At 33.9% G+C, this 20,245-nt stretch overlaps 3 protein-coding genes across 3 annotated transcripts; 1 reads left to right on the forward strand and 2 right to left on the reverse strand.

The window, feature by feature from the left end:
* The first annotated feature begins 1,315 nt into the window (after nt 1-1,315).
* LOC148770035 (uncharacterized) lies at nt 1,316-3,998 on the forward strand. The gene is made up of 5 exons (XM_088819783.1): nt 1,316-1,360; nt 1,453-1,488; nt 2,100-2,872; nt 2,975-3,109; nt 3,185-3,998. The coding sequence occupies exons 3-5, from the start codon at nt 2,516-2,518 to the stop codon at nt 3,629-3,631; spliced, it is 939 nt and encodes a 312-aa protein (XP_088675909.1). The 5' UTR covers nt 1,316-1,360; nt 1,453-1,488; nt 2,100-2,515; the 3' UTR covers nt 3,632-3,998.
* Nucleotides 3,999-6,264: 2,266 nt separating this feature from the next.
* On the reverse strand, nt 6,265-8,470 carry LOC105954835 (uncharacterized). Its single transcript, XM_088818956.1, has 4 exons — nt 8,216-8,470; nt 7,555-8,131; nt 6,887-7,304; nt 6,265-6,691 (listed from the first exon to the last, which is right to left on the reverse strand). The coding sequence occupies exons 1-4, from the start codon at nt 8,468-8,470 to the stop codon at nt 6,265-6,267; spliced, it is 1,677 nt and encodes a 558-aa protein (XP_088675082.1).
* A 5,328-nt stretch (nt 8,471-13,798) lies between these two features.
* Nucleotides 13,799-16,266, reverse strand: LOC148770036 (uncharacterized). Its single transcript, XM_088819784.1, has 4 exons — nt 15,861-16,266; nt 15,651-15,770; nt 15,288-15,521; nt 13,799-14,002 (listed from the first exon to the last, which is right to left on the reverse strand). Exons 1-3 carry the CDS (start codon nt 16,149-16,151, stop codon nt 15,297-15,299), a joined length of 636 nt encoding a protein of 211 aa, XP_088675910.1. The 5' UTR covers nt 16,152-16,266; the 3' UTR covers nt 13,799-14,002; nt 15,288-15,296.
* Nucleotides 16,267-20,245: the final 3,979 nt, after the last annotated feature.

Genomic DNA, 20,245 nt, shown 5'->3' on the forward strand with positions numbered 1-20,245 from the left:
AATAATAATAATAATAATAATAATAATAATAATAATAATAATAATAATAATAATAATAATAATAATAATAATAATAATAATAATAATAATAATAATAATAATAATAATAATAATAATAATAATAATAATAATAATAATAATAATAATAATAATAATAATAATAATAATAATAATAATAATAATAATAATAATAATAATAATAATAATAATAATAATAATAATAATAATAATAATAATAATAATAATAATAATAATAATAATAATAATAATAATAATAATAATAATAATAATAATAATAATAATAATAATAATAATAATAATAATAATAATAATAATAATAATAATAATAATTATTATTATTATTATTATTATTATTATTATTATTATTATTATTATTATTATTATTGTTATTATCAGCCGGTGTTTGGGATCAAATTTGAACCCAAAAGTAAGTTCAATTATTTAACCTGTGATTAAAATTCCGATTTTAGAACTTATCATGCTAAAAAAATTAAGGGGCAATTTGCTATAGGTCCTCCTATAAGAGATTATATGTGTTAAAATCCATCTAATAAACTCTAATTTCCAGCAAATTTTTGTATTTATAATTTGTCAAAAGTACCCCTATCAATATCTCTAGTAATATACGGTAAAATATATCTTCAAAATCAAATCCCCCATTTCTCTCCCTATTATACTGCAAATCCGAAATTCCAATTGCAAAAATCTTGAATTCGATTTCTCCCTTTATTCTTCAAATCGAAAATCTCACCACGAATTTTGAATCCTTCAAGAGGTTTTGGGTGTTTGGTCGTTTGCAGTTTTACCAGGTCGTTTGCATTTTGTCTTCGTTTTCGATTTGCTGTTCAATTTTTGGGTTCTTGGTCGTTTGCAGTTTTGGGTGTTTTGGTTGTTTGCAGTTTTCGATTTGCTGCAGTTTGCAGTTTTCGATTTTGGATTCTTGATCGTTTGCATTTTTCGATTTGGTCGTTTGCAGTTTTCGATTTGTTCAATTTGCTGTTCAATTTTTCGATTTGGTCGTTTGCAGTTTTCGATTTGCTGCAGTTTGCAGTTTTCGATTTTTGGGTTCTTGATCGTTTGCAGTTTTCGATTTGGTCGTTTGCAGTTTTCGATTTGCTGTTCAATTTTTGGGTTCTTGGTCGTTTTACCAGGTCGTTTTGGGTACCAGGTCGTTTTGGGTGTTTGTCGTTTGCAGTTTTACTTCGTTTTGTTTGCAGTTTACAAATTGTTGTTGCCCACTTTGACTTCGTTTTGTTTGCAGTTTACAAATTGTTTGTTGCTCGGAATCAACGGCTGGTGTTTGGAGTTCATACGATGGCCAAAACACGATTAAGTCTTGGTAATCAATGATCCTTTTGTATTTAGTTTGTTTGCTATTTATTTCAAATATTTCAATACTAATTTGAGAAACCGTTTTTTCCCCCTTAACAGCAAAGGATGATGATGATTTCCAATCCCCGAAATCAGGTAAATTGAGAGGTTTGTGTATGTTACGACTATGGTTATGTTTATTCTAAAACAATACGTTTGAAGAACCTAATTATGTGTTCTGACTTTGCTATTTACATTTATCTGTTATGAGTTTGCAAGTTGAATTTCAATATGTTCGTTTTGGATTTCCAAATTTTACCGGTTTTGTTCAAATAATAAAATTTTTGATTTTATATTTTTTGGTACTTTGAAGAACCCATTTATTCGTTTTTCATTTGCAAAAAGCTCATTTACTAAAAATTTTGATTCGGACGTAGTTGGGTTAATATTGCATATGGCAGCCTATTTTGAACATAAGACAGGCTTGTGTTTGTATAAACTAAAAAAAAAACAAAAAAAAATGTAAATTGAAATTACAATAACCAACCATGGGCTGCATTTTAAAGTTGCACATAGCTTATTTGAGGAGTTTCGTTAGTGGTAGTTTCAATCAATGTTTGTTTATTATGAGTTTGCACTTAATAGTTTTGTTGTTATGATTTCGTACTTAGTATTGTTGTTGTTTTTTGTTATGAGTTTGCATCTTGGAATTCAAAGCGTACATTTGTTGTTCAATATCGTATAATCATTTTTTTTAAATTAACCAGTCGCGGGAAAGAAACGGAATACGCCTTTAAATGCCGGTTCAACATCGTCAAAAAAAGTGAAGACAAAATCAATAGCACCTAGCTTGAGGGCACCAGTTGAGCAGGAAAAAGAACCAGCAGTTCCAAATCCGAAATATCGTGCAACACTCGTTTCTGTTGTCCGCTTCTTCAAAAAATATAATTTCAATGAACGTCATGTTGAATGTGTTCAAAGGACCGCGTTTGCGGAATTTATACCGCCGTTTATGAGGAGAGAGATCCCAACGCAGGAAGTCCGTAAGTCTGTACAAGAAATATATAAAATTCTCGTGACGTACGACAAAAATAAACGTCGATTTATAATTGGTGGAAAATAGCTTCAGTTAAGCCCTATTGAGTGCCAATTGATTTTTGGGGTAAAAAGCGGCGCCACCGGCATGAATATAACGTTTAAAAAAAGCAGTCATAAACCGAGGGATGGCATCGTAGCAAGGCACTTTCAATCCGTGAAGCGGCTACAAGTTAAACATCTGAATGCAACCCTGGATCAATTGATGAAGAAAAACCAAGAACATGACATCGAAGATGTGACGAGGATCGTTCTGCTGTTTCTAATGGTCAATTTCTTCTTCACCACCGGAGGGGATGTGGTTCCATGGTCATGGATCAAGTATGTTGAAAATTTGGATAACACCATTAACTACAATTGGGCGCAAGAGATAACTTCATACTTTCTGAATTCAATGCAAACTCATGACCCAGAGTCGGTTACTGGATGCAGCCTGCTGATACTGGTGATTAAATTCCATTAGTTATTAGCATTAGCATTATGCAGTTTCATTGAAATTTCAAGTTGCAATGATTTTTTTACTAATTATCTTATTTATTTTTCGTAGTATTGGCTCGCCGAGAGATCATCGTTGGTACTACCTAAATCTGTCAATGCTTTTCCAAGATTCAGAAAATGGAATATTTCTTCTATCCTTGATATGGTTCAAGGAAACACTTTGGAATCAATAGATAGGGACAAGGTACTGTTTTATTAAAATGCAATTTGCACTTGGCATAACAACTTGTTTTTAATTATTATAAGGTCACCACCACAGGTTCGTCATAACTCACTTGAGCCCCTGCCACATGAATGTCAAAGACTATTCCTAGTTGATGAGGTTAATGATGCCAACACAGAACTTGCCATGGATAATGATATCGATGATGACGATATCAAAAATTCGGATAACGCAGTTCTGGCAAAACTCGTAGACACTATTATTGCTTCTTCGTCTACGTTTCTTGCTGAAAAACGTGTTGAAGATGCAGAACGTGTTGAAGATGCAGAACGTGTCGCGACCCCCGAGCATGTATCTCGTGATCCCCCCTGTGAAGACGATTATATTGATCAATGTGGGGACGGAATGGCAAAGTATAATGAGGTAACAACGAAGCGAAATGAACGCGAAGCTGGATTGAAAAAATATGTTTGCACATTGGAGGCGGATAATGAAAATCTCATCAAGTCAAAGGCAGTCTTGGAACAACAAGTTCAAACTTGAAAAAGATTGCTAGTTTGGAGTCCGTCAATGCAAAGCTGCAAGCAACAAAAAAATTAGTTGAAGCAAAACATGTTGGGCTAAACGAAATGATTTTGGCCAATGATACTAAATTGTCAAAACTTGAAATTGAAAATAATCGTTTGAATGAGGAACTGGCCAAACTGCAATCTGCAAACACTGTTATGCGTATTGAACTCGAGACATCAAAACAATCCGAGAGAACGCTAAAAGAAGAATTGCAAAAGTTGAATGTCAATATTGTTGTTGCAAATGAACGCAGAATTACTGGAATTGAAGCACCGTCTTTCAGCCTCAACATGACACAACACCTGACACAACCAAATGTTTCAAGTCCGGGTAAGGCAACTCAAGAGATCATGGAGATGCATGCACAAAATGTGGAACTGAAAACGTTTAACGATGAGCTCCGTGCCACAATTGCCTCTCTGAAGGGTAATAATACGGTGGTCGAAACATTTCCGAATGACAAAAATGTCAATAACGAGGTGCCTGTATATTACGAAACCATTCCATCATGCAACGACGATGATGATTTCGAGGACACGATGGAACCAAAAGTAATGAAAAAAAACAAAAAATATAAGCAATTTTTACCTTTCAGACTTCTGCCAAGCGATGACAGGTTGAAAGTCAGTAACATTGCGGATCGGTTTCCACTAAAGTAAGTAAAAAGTATTACATTTAGCATTTTATAACGTAAATAAGTATCTTCAATATTGTACTAATTTTAGTTAAAATTTCTTATGCAGCTACGTCCTTTGGGATGGTGTTAATTCAAATATGAATGAAAGTATAAATTTGGACGATATTTTCAAGCTGTTGGAGAGGAAGTCAGTCACAGGAAATGTAAGTATGTCATGATTGTTTCATTTCGATATTGGCAGTTGTTGCATTTTGGCAGTTAGCATGTGTGGTTTGTATTTTTATATTTACAATTTGCTGTTTGCACATTTTATTGATCATTTGCGTAATCATGTAACTAGGTTTGATGTTTTGAGTTAGGTGTTTGCAATTTGTTATTAATTGTGGTTTGCACTTTAGACATGAATATTTGTCTTATGTTATTACAATTTATTGTGTTTGTTGTGATGTTTACATTTTATATTTGTGTTACTTATCATGTTGATTGTTTGCAATATGTTTTTGTAGTTTGGTGTTTGCATTCTATTGTACAGTGTTTTCACATTTAAATTGTAGTTAACATTTGCATACCGTATATTTGTACATACCGTATATTTTATTCGAAATGGTTGGTTATTTTGGCATAAGCAGATAATGGACTCTTGTGCGTACCTTTTGATGAAACAACAAGATGAAGGGCATTTTGCAAGCGGCGTAGACCCCACTCGTATGGGGAAGAGTCTGATATTCCCCAGCTTGCTTCTGGTATATATAATCTAATCTTGTTTATAAGTCTTAAACACAAAATTTGTGATGTAGGTAATATCTTATGTTTTTTCAGGGAGTTATACGAAAAAATATGAAACCAACTCAAATGGTACAACACTTCATGAAGGGAAAAGATGTGACCAATTTCCGTTACTTACTTTTCCCGTTAAACTCAGGTGAAGGTCCCATGAGCAGAATACCCCACTGGACTCTACTTGTTTATGATAGGATTAACTGTTCATGGGAGCATTTCAACTCCTCATTGCCTAGAAGATTGGACGGAAAAGAAGATCCATTCTTGGTTGATGCCAAAGAAATGAAGAGTTTCATGCAAATTGCAAATGGGAAGATGAAATTTGGTATTAAGTCAAATGCCAAATTAGTTTCCGTTTTGACATCACCACAACAAAAGCCTGATTCAGTTGACTGCGGGATGTTCGTCCTTTATATCGCACGACAATTTTGTCGCCAACAGCCCTTAGACATTAAAGATGCACAAAATGGGATATGCGCATTACGAAGTGACTTTGTTCATCAATTCTTAAACGATGAACACACTGTGAAGTTAGATTAGCGCATAATGATCAGATTTTAGAACCTACCTTGAACTCTTGCTATTTTGGATATTTAATTTGGTTGCATTTTGATACAATTATAATTTTGCAGTTGCTAAAACATCCTTGTATTATTCTATACCTTGATGTACTTTTCTCGTTGTTTATGTTACCTTTTTTTTGTTTGCAGTTTCAATTTTCGCTATTTACTAGGACAGGTTAACAAATTAGACAAATTGCTATTTTCGTTGTGTCTTACACATATTGTGTGCTAACTAGTGCAGCTAGCGATGTAATGAACCAAACAAAGTCGGCATTTTCACTGAACGATGTAAAAGTTTATAGTTGTTATTTGCTGTTTGTTGTTTGCTGTTTATAACATAAAAGATGGAGGTACATATTTGTTGTTTGTTGTTTATAACACAAATTGGAGGTCTGTAGCAAATTTACCATTTGCAAAAATGGTAAAACATGAACATAAGCTAATCAAAACATGGACATAAGCTAATAAAAAATTACCACCTGCCAAATTGTTCATTTCATTTAAAATGGTAAAACATCAACATAAGATAATAATAAATAAACAAAAAAAATCAAAAATAGAAGCTTGAAAATCAAAGCACAAGTTCTTAAATGGAAGATAAAAAACATAACTAAAAAGCATCACCCCTAAGAATACATCGGATTTATACAAGACTTTTTGTTGTGATTACCGAGTTCTTTACATCTCCCGCATCTTATTTTCCTTTTTATCTTCTCGCCAACAGACGGTATCATCTTCTTCTTTGGTCTACCACGACGTGTTTTAAATTCAGGAGGGCAAACGCAAACTTCATCATCCCTTGAACTGTGTCTCACAAACGGATAAATGGGTGAGGCATAACATTCCCTGTAATATTCTGCGTAATATAATTTGTCAATGTAATCGTACGGTTGTGACGTCTCATTGACCAGTACATAGACCGCATGAACACAGGGGACCCCAAGTATCTGCCACTTTCGACATGTGCAAGTTTTTTGTGACAAATCTACGACCATGGACGGGTCACTAAGAACTTCGTAAATACCATCTGCAGCCTTCTCAGCTTTCCATGTCCTACATTCGAGTTCAAGATCTCCCAAAGATTTCTCTTAGTTGGGGCAACATATGGTCGACCACTTGGATGATTTATCTCTCCTTGAGGTCATCCATTTCATCAATTCACTCCTAATTGTATCTATCATAGTCATAACCGGTAAGTCGCGATAATCAAGGATTTTTGAGTTCCATGATTCAACTCCATTTGAATACATTTCACCATATCGTTGCCCTTCGAAATATGCGTTCGCCCAATTGTGATAAGGCAAGTCATTCAAAAAATTGACAATTCTGGTTGACCCACTAGCTTTAAGTTTCTCAATCTTCTTGTCGAACGATGTCTTTGAGAATTCAAATGCACATGATATAAATTGGCTAACGATTGCCTCCCTGTAACCAGTTGGGACCCCTTTAAACTTGTTGTTCAAATTACCTGTCATGTGTCTGAGGCAAAAGGAGTGAAAAGAGTCTGGAAACACTTTTTTAACCCCGACCAGAATGCCATGTTGTCTGTCGGAAATAAACGTGAACACACGATCGTCGTTTATTGCCTGTTTTAACAATGCTAAAAACCAGTCCCAGTTATCATCGTTTTCTTCGTTAACTATAGCAAATGCAATAGGGAAAAGTCCTGCATCAAACAATACATAAAAAAAATGGTGAGACAAACAACACAGATGTTTGCATTGCGCAGTTACTGGTTCGTGATTGCAATCTGCAATTTGCAGTTTTACCAATATATACAAAAGGGAAAATTTGATTGACACTCCTTCAGAACTCGTAAAACATACCACATTTAACACATTCAACATAAACCATTAACACATTCAGTACACACAGTTACTACCACAAAAATATGTAAATAATTTTGAATTACTAACCATCGTTAGCGTCTTTTGACACGGCACTGAGAAGAATATCGCCGAATTTGCCTTTAAGAAATGTTCCATCAATTTGTATCATTGGCCGACAAGCACGAAAACCAATTAAGCATCCACTAAACGCAAAGAAACATCGTTTGAATGTCAACGTCTCTTGGACATATTGTACGTCGAACACACTACCAGGATTGGCACGTTCTGCTTCATTAAAATACGCGATTAACGCAGAATATGATGATCGGTGGTCGCCAAAAACAGCCCCCCTGGCTTTGTCAGTTGCGTTCCACGCAACATAGTAAGTAACGTTTATTCCGTACTTATCTCTAACTTGTTGTACAACATCGGTAGGCGCCATTTGTGGCATGATTCGTACGTCACTAACCATTAATTCACCCACAATTTCTGTACTCATTCTAATTTTTTTCGAACGACATAGTGCCACACCACAAGTATGCGATTTATTGAAAGTTCTTATGTAAAAAAATCCATTATTTATGTTTACAGTGGCATGAATCCTCCAAGGGCAATTTTTAGCTTCTTTTTGTTTGCACACAACAGTCACCCTTTTTCTATCATTCTTCAAATACTCAAATTGAAAACCTCACTGATACGCAAATTTTACTAAACATTTTCTAAAATTTTCTACCCCCTCTTCAAATACCTGCCCCACATCTTGTATTAAATAACTCCACTTTGCACTCAACATTGTCCTTTCGTTTTGTGATCCTCCGGGTGAAATTCGAGCTGACGTTGCATTTTCATAAACTGAAATAATTTGGTTTTCATTTGGTGAATCAAAAATATCCATGTTATCATTTGCTAGCATACCATCTTTTAAGGTAACTTTCACAAATACTTCGTCGATTGAAAATTTTTCAACGTAATCCATCATCACCCCAACATCTTCGTCATCCATCAGGACGCATTCCCCGTGATTTAACAAATTATATGTCAATGAAAAATTACCCGGACATAGGCAACTCCACTTCGAGCAAACAAAATCAACTAATTTCTTATAACTCGTTTCATCCGACACTTTCTTCACCGATACTAATACATCATACCTGAACACCAATTTTGTGGAGAACGATAAACTGCAAACGATATTGAACGAAAATTAAATTGTAAAAACGACAATTCATAAATCGAAAATTCAAAACAACAAACATCCATTAACAAACCTTTTCGTATAATTCAATTTCATGTTGATTGCAGGCAAAAAAAGGGTTAACTAATTATCAACACCGACTCTCGTGTTTAATTATAATACGCTCGTATTGGTTTGTCGAACTATTCATGATGATCTCATATTCCACTTGAATCGACTAAGATCTGTTTTCCAAACGTCTTACACGATACTCTGCCTTCAATCGTGATTAGTGGGATTTGATTTCCCAACTTTACGTATATAACTGAATCCCCTAAAATATGTTTATTCAATAAGGGTACTTATGTCTATATATTATTTTTATTATTTAATTTATATTATTTTTTTATGTGGATGGACCTAGGCCTATATTCATCTAGCAACTAGGACTTCTACCCATATAAGTCCAAAATTAGGGGTGTCTAGCAAATTTCCCCAAAAATTAAACGACAAAAATAAAATCAAATTCCTGTTCGTTTTTTATCACTGGTTCATGGGACACGTACATTTCCCAAAACTTGTTTCTATTTTGAGTAATGGGATAAGTCTAGTACAAAATAATACAAAACAAAAATCTGAAAAATGACAGATTCGGTTTATAATACTCGGATGTGTTCGACGACATCGGAGAAATTTCACTCAAATGCGATCCTACCGAGTATTTTGATCCGGACATGTCATCTTACATTTTTTAACCAACAAATTTGTGTCTTTTACCTTAAGATTGGAGTAATGTTTGTGTATGTCAATTGTCGTTCCTCTGTTTAAAGTTTTATTGGAAAATTTTAAAAACTATTGAATTTGCAGTTTTTTTTGGAATTGAGAGAAAAGTTCCAAGAATTTTTTGAATTTAGTACACTTATCCATTGTTATCATTTTTGGGTCATTTGAAAACTTTTGGAAGCTTTGAGAATTTCAAAAACTGCTTAGGGTGATTTTGGTCGTTTAAAATTTTCGTTTCGAAATGACTTTGGAAAGGGAGATTATTATTCGAGTGCTACGTTTATCTAACTATAGGTTCTAATTTGGGTTCGAGACAAAATCAGAGTTTAAGGGCGTTTGGTGAATAGGGATTTTCGGGTAACAAATGCAACTATCAAAATAAGCGGACCAACTATATTAATATCAAAATAAGGCCCGTACTAGGGTAAGAGTTTAATTTCCCTAACGAGGAGATATTAGAGTTTAAGGAAAATGGAAATACGGAAATTGTTTTTAGTTTACATCACCAAAATAAAATAAGCATAGTTTATAGACCCCTCGTACGACCATCCAAAAACCTCCGGCCAGGACTCCGATCCACTACTCGGTCCATTCCGGCATGGGATTACTACTACTACCTGCAATCAAAGAAGTATCTATATGAGCTATTAAGCCCAGTAAGAAATCCGAATGGATAACGAGGTTTTAAAATATGGTTTTACGTACTTATATAAGTATTACACATAAGCATCACACCTTACCATTCGTCGGCAAACAATCACACACACACACAAACACTTAATTTCATTTAGGCACCTAAATCGACTGAAATACTGAAAATTACCAATTTACCCTTTTCGTGCAAATGCATGAATGAAAACATTTTATGTTGTTCGGATCCGTGAAAAATTAACTTCTTTACTTGGATGATAAGCATATTATTCTGAGCCCGTTCTTTTGGTGGAATCAAACCACCCCTTTATCTGTAGTAACTATGGTTGGGATACCGGCCCCCCGTATCCCGACTTATCCAACCCAAGCATTCCATTAACCTTTCCTTTCGTAAAAATGAAATCTCTTTTTATGCAAGACCATGAGACGAATGAGACTCTAATACAAAAATGACCACTTTACGACATCACAAATATCAATCAACGAGCATACAAACAAAATTCAATTATCCACATAATATACATACATACACGGCAATCACACACATAGCATACACACATATATATAACCACTTAAGTATAGCACATAATTCACATAATTATTATAGCATCATATTATATACTTATATATCACAAATTACACACACAACAGCACACACACACGGCACACACACATATACACATAACATGCAGCCCCAAAACATACTTTAATTAGCATTAAATTATCAAACCATGCCCTTAAAGCACCAACATTTTTATCTTTACATTAATGGGATTTCTCCCACTTTTATTCATTAAATGAATTAAAAATTCTTACAACCCCTTAACATAGTTCAGCTGCAGATTTTTAACCATAAATTCACATTCTCACAATTAATACTCAAGGCATAATGATTAAAACACAAAAGTTCCATTTATGACACATGCACAACCAATATTTAAAAATAATAGCAAATGGCATCTAAAAATTCTCAAATTTAGTTATAGGCTGCCTAACTGACTAAATGAACAGATGTAAAAAGAATTTTGCAGTTTCCTCAAAAATCGGATTTATAAAAATTAAAATACTCGGCAAGTAGTGTTGAAGCCAAAAATGATTTTTTTCCAACAAATTTTAATCCCAAACTATGGCCAAATAGAAAATAACAAAATTCCACTTACTCCTACTGAGATTTTAAAGGTGAAAACATTTTTCATGCTGAAATTTCAAGAAGTTCCAGATTAGTCCTAAAGATTCATAGATAGATCTACTCATGCAACCCCAAAAATCTTGAAAACTCATTTTGTTTTTCCAAAATTCCCAAAAATTCGAAATATTAAATCCTTAAACACAAAATACTTAGATTCACAGATTATAACATGGATTAGACATGCAAGAACACAAATATCAAGATTAGCACAAGAGTTCGGATTTTACACAAAAAGCCCTAATTTTTCGAAAAGTGAGGAATCTTTTAAGTAGTTTTGAAAATCCTTTTCCATACTATGATACCCTTCGATTGCAGCAAGAAATTCGAGATTTCTTACCTATAAAAGAGTGTTGGCTGAAGAAAGAAAAACCTTCAAAAGAAAAGAGGGTTTTTTAGAGGAAGAAAAGGAGGATGAAGAAAAATGAAGAAAACGAAGATACAATGTTACCTCCTTCAAAAAGTGGCTCCAAGATTGAACCAAGCTAGTTGAATAGAGAAGGTAAGAGCTTTGATATCAAGTTGGGAGGAGTTTAAATCTCCCGTAAGAGGGCAAGTGTTTTTGATGGTGTTCTTGGCATATTCAAGGGTGAAGCTTATATAGGGGATTTGCATTTTGATTTCTATAATTTTTTTTGTTGAAGAAATTTGAGGTGGTGGCCGATGGAGGAGGTGGTGCTTCGGTGGTGATGGGGAAGAATAGACAAGTGGGGGTATAGGTGGAGAGAGAAGAAGACATGAGAGTATCTCTTGAGATTACTTAGCATGCTTGAGTGTAGGATTAGTGTAAATCCTCACTCTTTGCCAAGTGTACAAGCATGCATCTTTTCTAATTTTATTTTCTAATAAAAAAAATCACTAATCTCTCTCTTAGTCACAAAAACCGAACACACACATATATAAATACATATACCTATAGTCTAGAGTAACATAGCTTATATAGCATATGCATATATATATGCATACATGTACGTATATATGCATGTATTATGCATGTAATTATGATTAAATCATGAAATCACATAAATAAATTAATTGTACACATAAGTTACATAAATTAATCTAACACATAATTATCAATAATTAATCCATTTAAGCACATAATTATCGAAATAAAGTTGGCACATAATTATTCAATAAATTCCTAGCATATAAGGCACATAATTATCTAATCGGCATATAATAATTATTAATCTAAGCAAATAAGGCACTTAAAGAATTGAAGTTAGTAAAATTCCTAATGATTTCTACGTGAGAATTTTTGGGTTATGGAATTTTGGTTAGGCATTAGGTTTCGAAAATGTGGGGTGTTACACCGGCAATTGTCCTCCGACGCTCAAATCAGAAAACTATCACAATATACACAATTAATTGCCTAAATAGTATGTACCTTCTTGTGTGTATGATAACACATATTTATAGGTGAAGTTTGATATGGTTTTCTTGTTAAAAACCAATGTGGGACAAATTGAATGTAATTAAGAGTGTTAATTGGGGTTATCCTCTAGATGGGCCAATTTGAGCATCTTGGGCCAGACTCCACTTATACACATCGTTGAGTGTTATAAATTGGTTTTTCCTTTAGATGGGCCAATTTGAGCATCTTGGGCATAACTCCAATTATACACATCAATATTGAAGTTTAATGTTTTGTTTCTCGAATTTTGAGGAGCACATTTGGGGTCATTAAATGTACTGAAATGTTAAATGTCGTTTCAATTTTACTAATGTCATTTTGACTTCGAACCTAATTTTGACGTATTTCTATTTTGATTTTGGCAAAATTCGAAACACGAAAACTGTAGTCATTTGGGTTAGCTTTCTAATCCAACTTAAATCCGCTAGATTGGATGCCGTGTGACAAAGTTATGCATGAATATGTTACATTTTGAAATTTAGATACCTCAATACATCAAAGTTGTCCATTAATTCATGTATATCTTTCTCGTCTGACATCCAATTTTGGGGATTCAGGTTGGATTAGAAACTAACTCAAAATACTACAAATTCTATTTTTCGGGTTTTGCAAAATTTAGAATTAAAAATAATCAAAATCACGTTTGAAGTCGTAATGGAATTATTAAAGCTCGAAAGACATTTATCACATCCCTTAAATGTAATGCATGTTGAGTGGTGTCCCAGCAACGAGGTGCTTGCTTCGGGACGGTGCGCTACAATATCATTTGACTCATATATGTTGATTACCAATAATCATTCAACAAATATTACCAATTTGGTAATTTGTCATTCCACCAGGGTCTAGTTTGGTTGCCAAAATAAGATTAGCCAATATAAAATTAAATAATCTAATGAAAACACAATTATTTTATCGAATCCCGCTACATTTAACAGAAAAACTCCCTTAAAGGCAAGATAAGCCATGACAAGATAATATTTGTTGGTCCACCGACAAGTTATTGAGATTACCAAACATCAAACAAAGTTCAATTATTTCGTTAACTCGATAACCACAAAACTAGCAAAACAAAACCATGACATGGTAGCAACTCTAAAGATTTAATGAACCAAAAAACGAGTGAAACAAAACAAGAATCTTAAATATGATAGCAGATAGCAAGTATATTTTCAAAATTAACAAGTTTATCATAACTACACACCATCAACTATTTCACGAAAAGGGAAAAAATAAAAATAGATTCTAAACACTTCATAGTCCTATAAACATTACGAAGAACACATTATATTCCATGAGAGAATATAACTTATCAACTTCGAATAACCTGCAAATGCAAAATCCCAAAAGGTGTTACATGCCAGTAAAAATCATAGAATCGAAAGTTGTTGGAGCACAAATATCAATAACACAAGTGATAAGATTCACATACTTCACGCACTACATTGCAGGCAGCACAACATTCAAGAGATCACGGAAGAAGACATCACAAATTCAAGTCTAACGTGATTTTAAAATTAATAATTACCAGTTTCTTCTTTCCATTCAAAATATGGTAATAGAAATACATTTTGTTCAATTTGAGGAATATAAACCAGAAGTACAATTTTTCAAATAGGGACATCAGTCTTCGAAGATATGTAACCATAAACTAACTATAGTATCGGAATTGTTTCTAGAGCGATTGGCCAAGGCAAAGTGTATACACCATATTCAAGAAAAGTCTGAAAAGTTGGTCAAGTCTCCTAACCATGGGAAGTAATTTTTTGATACACTTTGTGACTCTCGTAACTTAGAATCAGACGAGTAGGAAGCAAAGTATCTCACTAACTCGATTTTTGTATGATAGCATCTCTGTCTAATTTTGAAGATGTAATAAAGGCTGAACATGTAGATTATCACTGATCAACATTTAGCAACTACACCCATATATTTATCTAATCAACTGCATAGATGGTATCTTGAGAATTGATGTGGGCATATGAGATGCATTGTAGGAGTGTACAATAATACGTATGGCAAGCAATTATATAAACATATACGACTTTACTAATAACCGTGCTGATAGTTAGGGTACTATTTATATTGCATGACGCAAACATAGTTGGATGCAGTTAGATGTACTAGCAGATTCCTCTGCACACGAATTTAAAATTAATGAACACCACAGATCTAAAATTATCTTATTGCGTCATTTTCTCTAATCAGATTCAATCAGAATGCTTTACTTATAACCACGTCAACTCTGACGAAATTGAGTTTGCTATAGTCCACAAGCAAATGAGACCACAACATGGTTGGTCATACTTGCTTTTGGTAATATTTGCTAGAAATAAACAAATATGTGATTTGTCATCAATCAGATGAGAAAGAAGCAAAGTAGCTCAATAACTCAATTTTGCTAAATTTTGCATGATAGCATCTCTGTTTAATTTTGAAGATGTAAAAAAATCTCAACATATAGATTCTCATTGATCAACATGTAGCAAAATCACCCATATATAAACGCATATAGGTAAATGAAAAACGAAAGTCAATAACATTATTGGACATATAGGAGCTTAAGATAACAAAAAAACACAGTAAATCTTGAATTGAAAAAAAAAAATTACCTATAACAGCTAAGCAGCAGGATGTGAAATTGCACTTGCATCGACAATATCAACGGATAGTATGCCAATATGATCGATTCCAAATAGCATCTCTGTCTGGAAAGTTTTGGCAGAGGCATCATCATCATCATCATCATCGCACTTGGCGGTAAACGTCAAATACAATGTGTGACGGTAAGTGATGGGTAGACTTCTGGATGCTCCCACCACTTCCACCAACTTGTATTTACTAGACTACGCTCGCGCACACACCAACAGAAAAAGAAGAAGAAGAAGAAGAAACAAGTTATCATCGAATTTGGACTGAAAACAAAAACAAACATAAAATTTGAAGGAAAAAAAAAAAGAAAAAAAAAAGCTTACGTTTTTTTTGTTGTAGGCATTGGTTGCTAGTTGAGCATAAACATTGAGATCATGCAGGAGTATGGGATCATCATCTTTGCCGGAGGAATCTCGGTCATACAAAAGCTTGGCCACAGGTCGCTACAAATTTATATGATAAATTGAGGTTAATAATTTATTGAAATGATATTCCAAATAAATGAAATTAGAATAAATTGACGGAAAACATACGCCGAACATAAATAGCCGAACGATCCCCTTCTTACTCATCCTTGACTCGCTCGTCTTCGTAACTAATTCCGATTCCTCCTTTTGCAATTTCTTGACTTGTCTAAGCAATTTGATTATCCTTAACTTCAACTTCTCTGTTTCCGACTCCGATTCCGATTCCGTTTCCGTTTCCGTTTCCGTTTCCTCCTTCAATTTTTCGACTTGTGTCAATATTGTCTTCATCTTTAACTTACGGTTCTCCATGCCCCGTTTCGGTTCCTCTGATTCGTTTCGGTATTCTAATCGGCTCATGTCTGGTTTCTAACGTTTCTTAAAGAGAGCGAAGTAAATGGGCTGGACTCTTGGGGAGTGGGTTGGGATAACCCTTTCAATAGGTATATTCATAAAGGGTCATTAAAAAATTTACAAAAAAGTCAACACATTGGACAGAGATTTGTAAGAGACAATAATAGCCAATCACATTTCAATATGCTCAAATTTTATCATTTAATATAATTTAACGTTAAATTTCATAAGTTATTTAATTTTGACCCAAAACATAATTTTATGGACAATTTCATTCGTCGCCGCTGGTCTCTATCATTGACTTTTTTAATCTTCTTTTCCTGGTTTTTCCACCGGTTTCCGGCGTTGACCGACTGTCATTGCCGGTCTCCGGCATTGACTTTTTTGATTTTTTTTCTTCCTAAATTTTTCATCGCCGGTCTCCGGCGTTGACTTTTTCAATTTTTTCTTTTTTTTCACCCCTAATTTTTCAACCGGCGTTGACCTGACGTTGACTTTTTTGATTTTTGAATTTTTTTTTTCTTTAACATCTTCCCCCGCGTTTAAACAACAATATTGTTGTGGTTGACAGTAAATAACTATACTACAATTTAACACATTAATCTCTAACACAATAATATTAACACAATAAAAGTTATTATTTCTTTGTAATAGAGTAATATTAATATAAAAGTAAACATAATAAAAATATTGATGTGGTTGATAGTAATATTATTGTAACACCATTTACGGTAATATTACAATAGTAAACATTTATATTATTAAGTTACTCGGTCAACAACTCAGACAAAAATAAAACACCCAAAAATTTAATAATATTGATGTGGTTGACAGTAATATTATTGTGTTTACAGTTATTTTACTATCAAGCACAATAATATAATTACGTAGACTTGTTAACAAATCAAACAAAACAAAATAAAATAAAATAAAATAAAAACCAAAAAAATAATAATATTGTCGTTGACTCTAATTGTACTATCAAGGACAGTACAGTTACATAAATGTACCGTCAACGACAGTATAATTACATTAATATACTGTCAGTGACAGTATAATTACTGTTAATGACAGTACAATTAGCTGCAGACGTAAAAAAAGGGATAAAAATGTTAGAAGAAGAAAAAAACACTAAAGAAAATCAACGCCGGAGACCGACGGTCAACTCAAGAAACCGGCGGCGGAAAAAACAGACAAGAAAAAAAATCAAAAAAGTCAACGCCGGAGACGGCGGTCAATGCTGAAAACCGGCAGCGAAAACAAATAAAGTCAACGCTGAAAACCGGCGGCAAAAAAATCAAAAAAAAAAAAAAAAGTTGAAAAAAAAAGTCAAAATTATTTTTTTGCGGTTAAAATTGATTAAATTATGGTTACAAGTAAGAATTGGTTGTAAAGTGTTGCGGGTAATTTTGTCATATAAATTAATTTTACCTTTATTTATAAGGTAAAATAGCACTGAACCTCCTTGTGGTTTGCACATTTTGCACATGACCCCCTTATGGTAAGAAATTAGGCACATAACGCCCTTGTGGTTTGACATTGCAAATGAGCCCCTTATTATATGAAATTAGGCACATAACCCCTTGTCGTTTTGACGTTTTGCACATGACCCCCTTATGGTATGAAATTAGCACATAACCCCTTGAATAGAGAACATGAAAAGACTAAACTACCCCTATCAAATCAAAAATTCTTGTTTTAATTTAAAAATAAGTATTCTATAAAACGAAAAGCTTAATGTACTTTTTTTGTAAAGTGAGAAATATAATATATTATTGTGTTTTTTTAATTTTACACAATAATATGGCGGCGTTTTTATTTGCGACGGAAATGTTTTTATATAATCATATTTTAGTGGGTTAATACCATTTCGCCACCTAAACTTCGCCCACTTTTGCACTTTACCACCTTAATTAAAAAAAGTTACAAGGGCACACCCAAACTCTTTTTTTTATGCACATAACCACCTAAGGGGAATATTTCGGCGAAATTTCTCATTTTGCGGCACACGCTCGATGGACATGCTTAGTGGAAGGGGTTTTTTGGTCATTTGACCTCAATTTTTTTGTGGGGCCTTCCCCCCCCCCCCCTCTCTCTCTCTCTCTCTCTCTCTCTCTCTCTCTCTCTCTCTCTCTCTCTCTCTCTCTCTCTCTCTCTCTCTCTCTCTCATACAGACATCCCCATCATTATCTTCTTCTTCCTTCTTTCTTTGTGCTTTTCTCAAGAATCAATCTTCATCCGCCGCCGTCGCTGCATCCTCGTTGAAAATAATGGGGATGAATTGCAGCTCATCGGCGTGGGCATTCTAGCCGTTCTTGCAGGAGGGCTCCTCCCCCGATCACAACAGCACCACCGTACAACGTAACGACGTCGGTGAGATCGAAGCCAACTCCAATCATAACGATGATAATCCGCAGCAACAGATTGCGGCCACAGTGAGCCCACCCCCAAATATTCTTATACATTTTGAGGAGTATCGGGCCTTCCTTAAAAGCCGCCTCAAGTTGGTCTGCACCGCCGTCGCTTTGTCCTGGCTACAAGCTTATTTTCTTATCCAATTTTATTTGTTAAGGAAATAGGAAAAATAGTGAAATTCCATCTTTGATGATGCTAGGCTGAGTATTTGTACCATATGTTTTTTGTTGTATACCTTATGGTTCTTTCCACATGTTTAATCTCCATCTTTTGTATAATTTATGATATTTACTGCAATATGAGTTCTCTATATTGTTGGGTGCGAAATACCAACACGCAAGTGCACGTATCGCAAACAAGTAGTAAAGTGGACTCGTGAGAGTCGGATGTCGATCCCACATGGAATACTCAAATTATTTAATCCTAAGTACCAAATTTTAACAACTATGATTTTTATCCAGCCTACGCAAGTTTGTCAAATTAATCAACTAAACAATTAAACTAATTAAGAAAGCAATTAAACACGAGAAAATATCAATATAAAAACGGATCTAGGATTTTATCTTCCCCCTATGCAAGAATTGCTCACCCAAAACCCCTCAATTATGAAATATATGATTCATGATTATTAACCCGAGACACTAATTTACTCATAACCCGATGTCGCGTGTATTATGAGTTTATTATTCATAAACGGTTCACTATATCTCTATGCAAACAAATTATGAATAAAGCATTAACTAACAAGTCTCGTAATTGATTACCTAAGGTGATATCTGTATGTCTACGGCACCACATGCAATTGACACACTCATCCGGTGAAAACTACTCGAAGGTTCTTATACTTACCGTCTAATTATCAAAATAGCTCTGTCGAGTCAATCCCAATAATCACAGATAAAGCACATAAATTGATCAAGTTCATGCACTAACAATCATAACAAGTAGAAGAAATAATCATAAAATCATAATTGCATAATCTCAAGAAAACGGGTTCACCATCCCCACATAGGGTTCCAACAAAATCCTTGATTAAAAGCTTAGCTACTCGTAATTCTTATGATAAATAAAATAGAATTAATAAAAGAAATAAGAAAAAACTATGCTTGTGTCTTCGTTGATCTTCGTTCTTCGCGTTTTGTGGTATAAATTTTTTTTCTTATGGTGTAGAGAATTGTTGCTTTTATAGGCTTTTCTTGATAAGGAAGTAGTGGAAACCTAATAGGAATCAATTTCCGCCACTTTCCCCCATCAGGATTTGTTCGTCGATTTGTGTCATGTTGGAGTCCGAATTTTGGAATGCTGTGTAAATAAGAATTGTAGCCCTTGAAATTAGCTTTCCAATGCCGTAAACATCACCTAATTCGGAGTTCATATGAGAGAGATATGCTCGAAATAGTGGACATTGTCAAAGCTGTGGCGAGATTCCTTCTTCCAATTTGATTTGTTTCCTTATTTGCAACTTTTTTTTTCCTTTCTTTTTGATCTTTTTTCCTTCATGGACACCTAATTCTCGTTTTCACCTATAAAACACAAAATCAATCAATTAAAGCACAAATATAATTAAATCTAAACAAAAGATCCACGTAAAGTAAACGTATTCACTGTAATATCTACACTCAACACACCCCCAAACTTGAACTTTTGCTTGTCCTCAAGCGATATATAATCGTAAGCAAATAACT

This window comes from Erythranthe guttata, chromosome 6 (genome assembly GCF_056151865.1).
Source record: "Erythranthe guttata isolate IM_541 chromosome 6, IM_541, whole genome shotgun sequence".
NCBI classification, from domain to species: Eukaryota; Viridiplantae; Streptophyta; class Magnoliopsida; order Lamiales; family Phrymaceae; genus Erythranthe; species Erythranthe guttata.

Bases quoted from the DNA above. Each gene is read 5' to 3' on its own strand.
- LOC148770035 (XM_088819783.1), top strand. From the start codon at position 2,516: ATGAATATAACGTTTAAAAAAAGCAGTCATAAACCGAGGGATGGCATC. The intron at 2,873-2,974 runs GTGATTAAATTC...TATTTTTCGTAG, and splicing joins GATGCAGCCTGCTGATACTG to TATTGGCTCGCCGAGAGATC. The intron at 3,110-3,184 runs GTACTGTTTTAT...TCACCACCACAG, and splicing joins AATCAATAGATAGGGACAAG to GTTCGTCATAACTCACTTGA.
- LOC105954835 (XM_088818956.1), bottom strand. From the start codon at position 8,470: ATGGATGACGAAGATGTTGGGGTGATGATGGATTACGTTGAAAAATTT. The intron at 7,305-7,554 runs GTTAGTAATTCA...TGTTTGATGCAG, and splicing joins GTCAAAAGACGCTAACGATG to GACTTTTCCCTATTGCATTT. The intron at 6,692-6,886 runs GTATTCAAATGG...ACTCGAATGTAG, and splicing joins GGGCAACGATATGGTGAAAT to GACATGGAAAGCTGAGAAGG.
- LOC148770036 (XM_088819784.1), bottom strand. From the start codon at position 16,151: ATGAGCCGATTAGAATACCGAAACGAATCAGAGGAACCGAAACGGGGC. The intron at 15,771-15,860 runs GTATGTTTTCCG...ATAAATTTGTAG, and splicing joins TTCGGCTATTTATGTTCGGC to CGACCTGTGGCCAAGCTTTT. The intron at 15,522-15,650 runs GTAAGCTTTTTT...GCGCGAGCGTAG, and splicing joins ATGCCTACAACAAAAAAAAC to TCTAGTAAATACAAGTTGGT.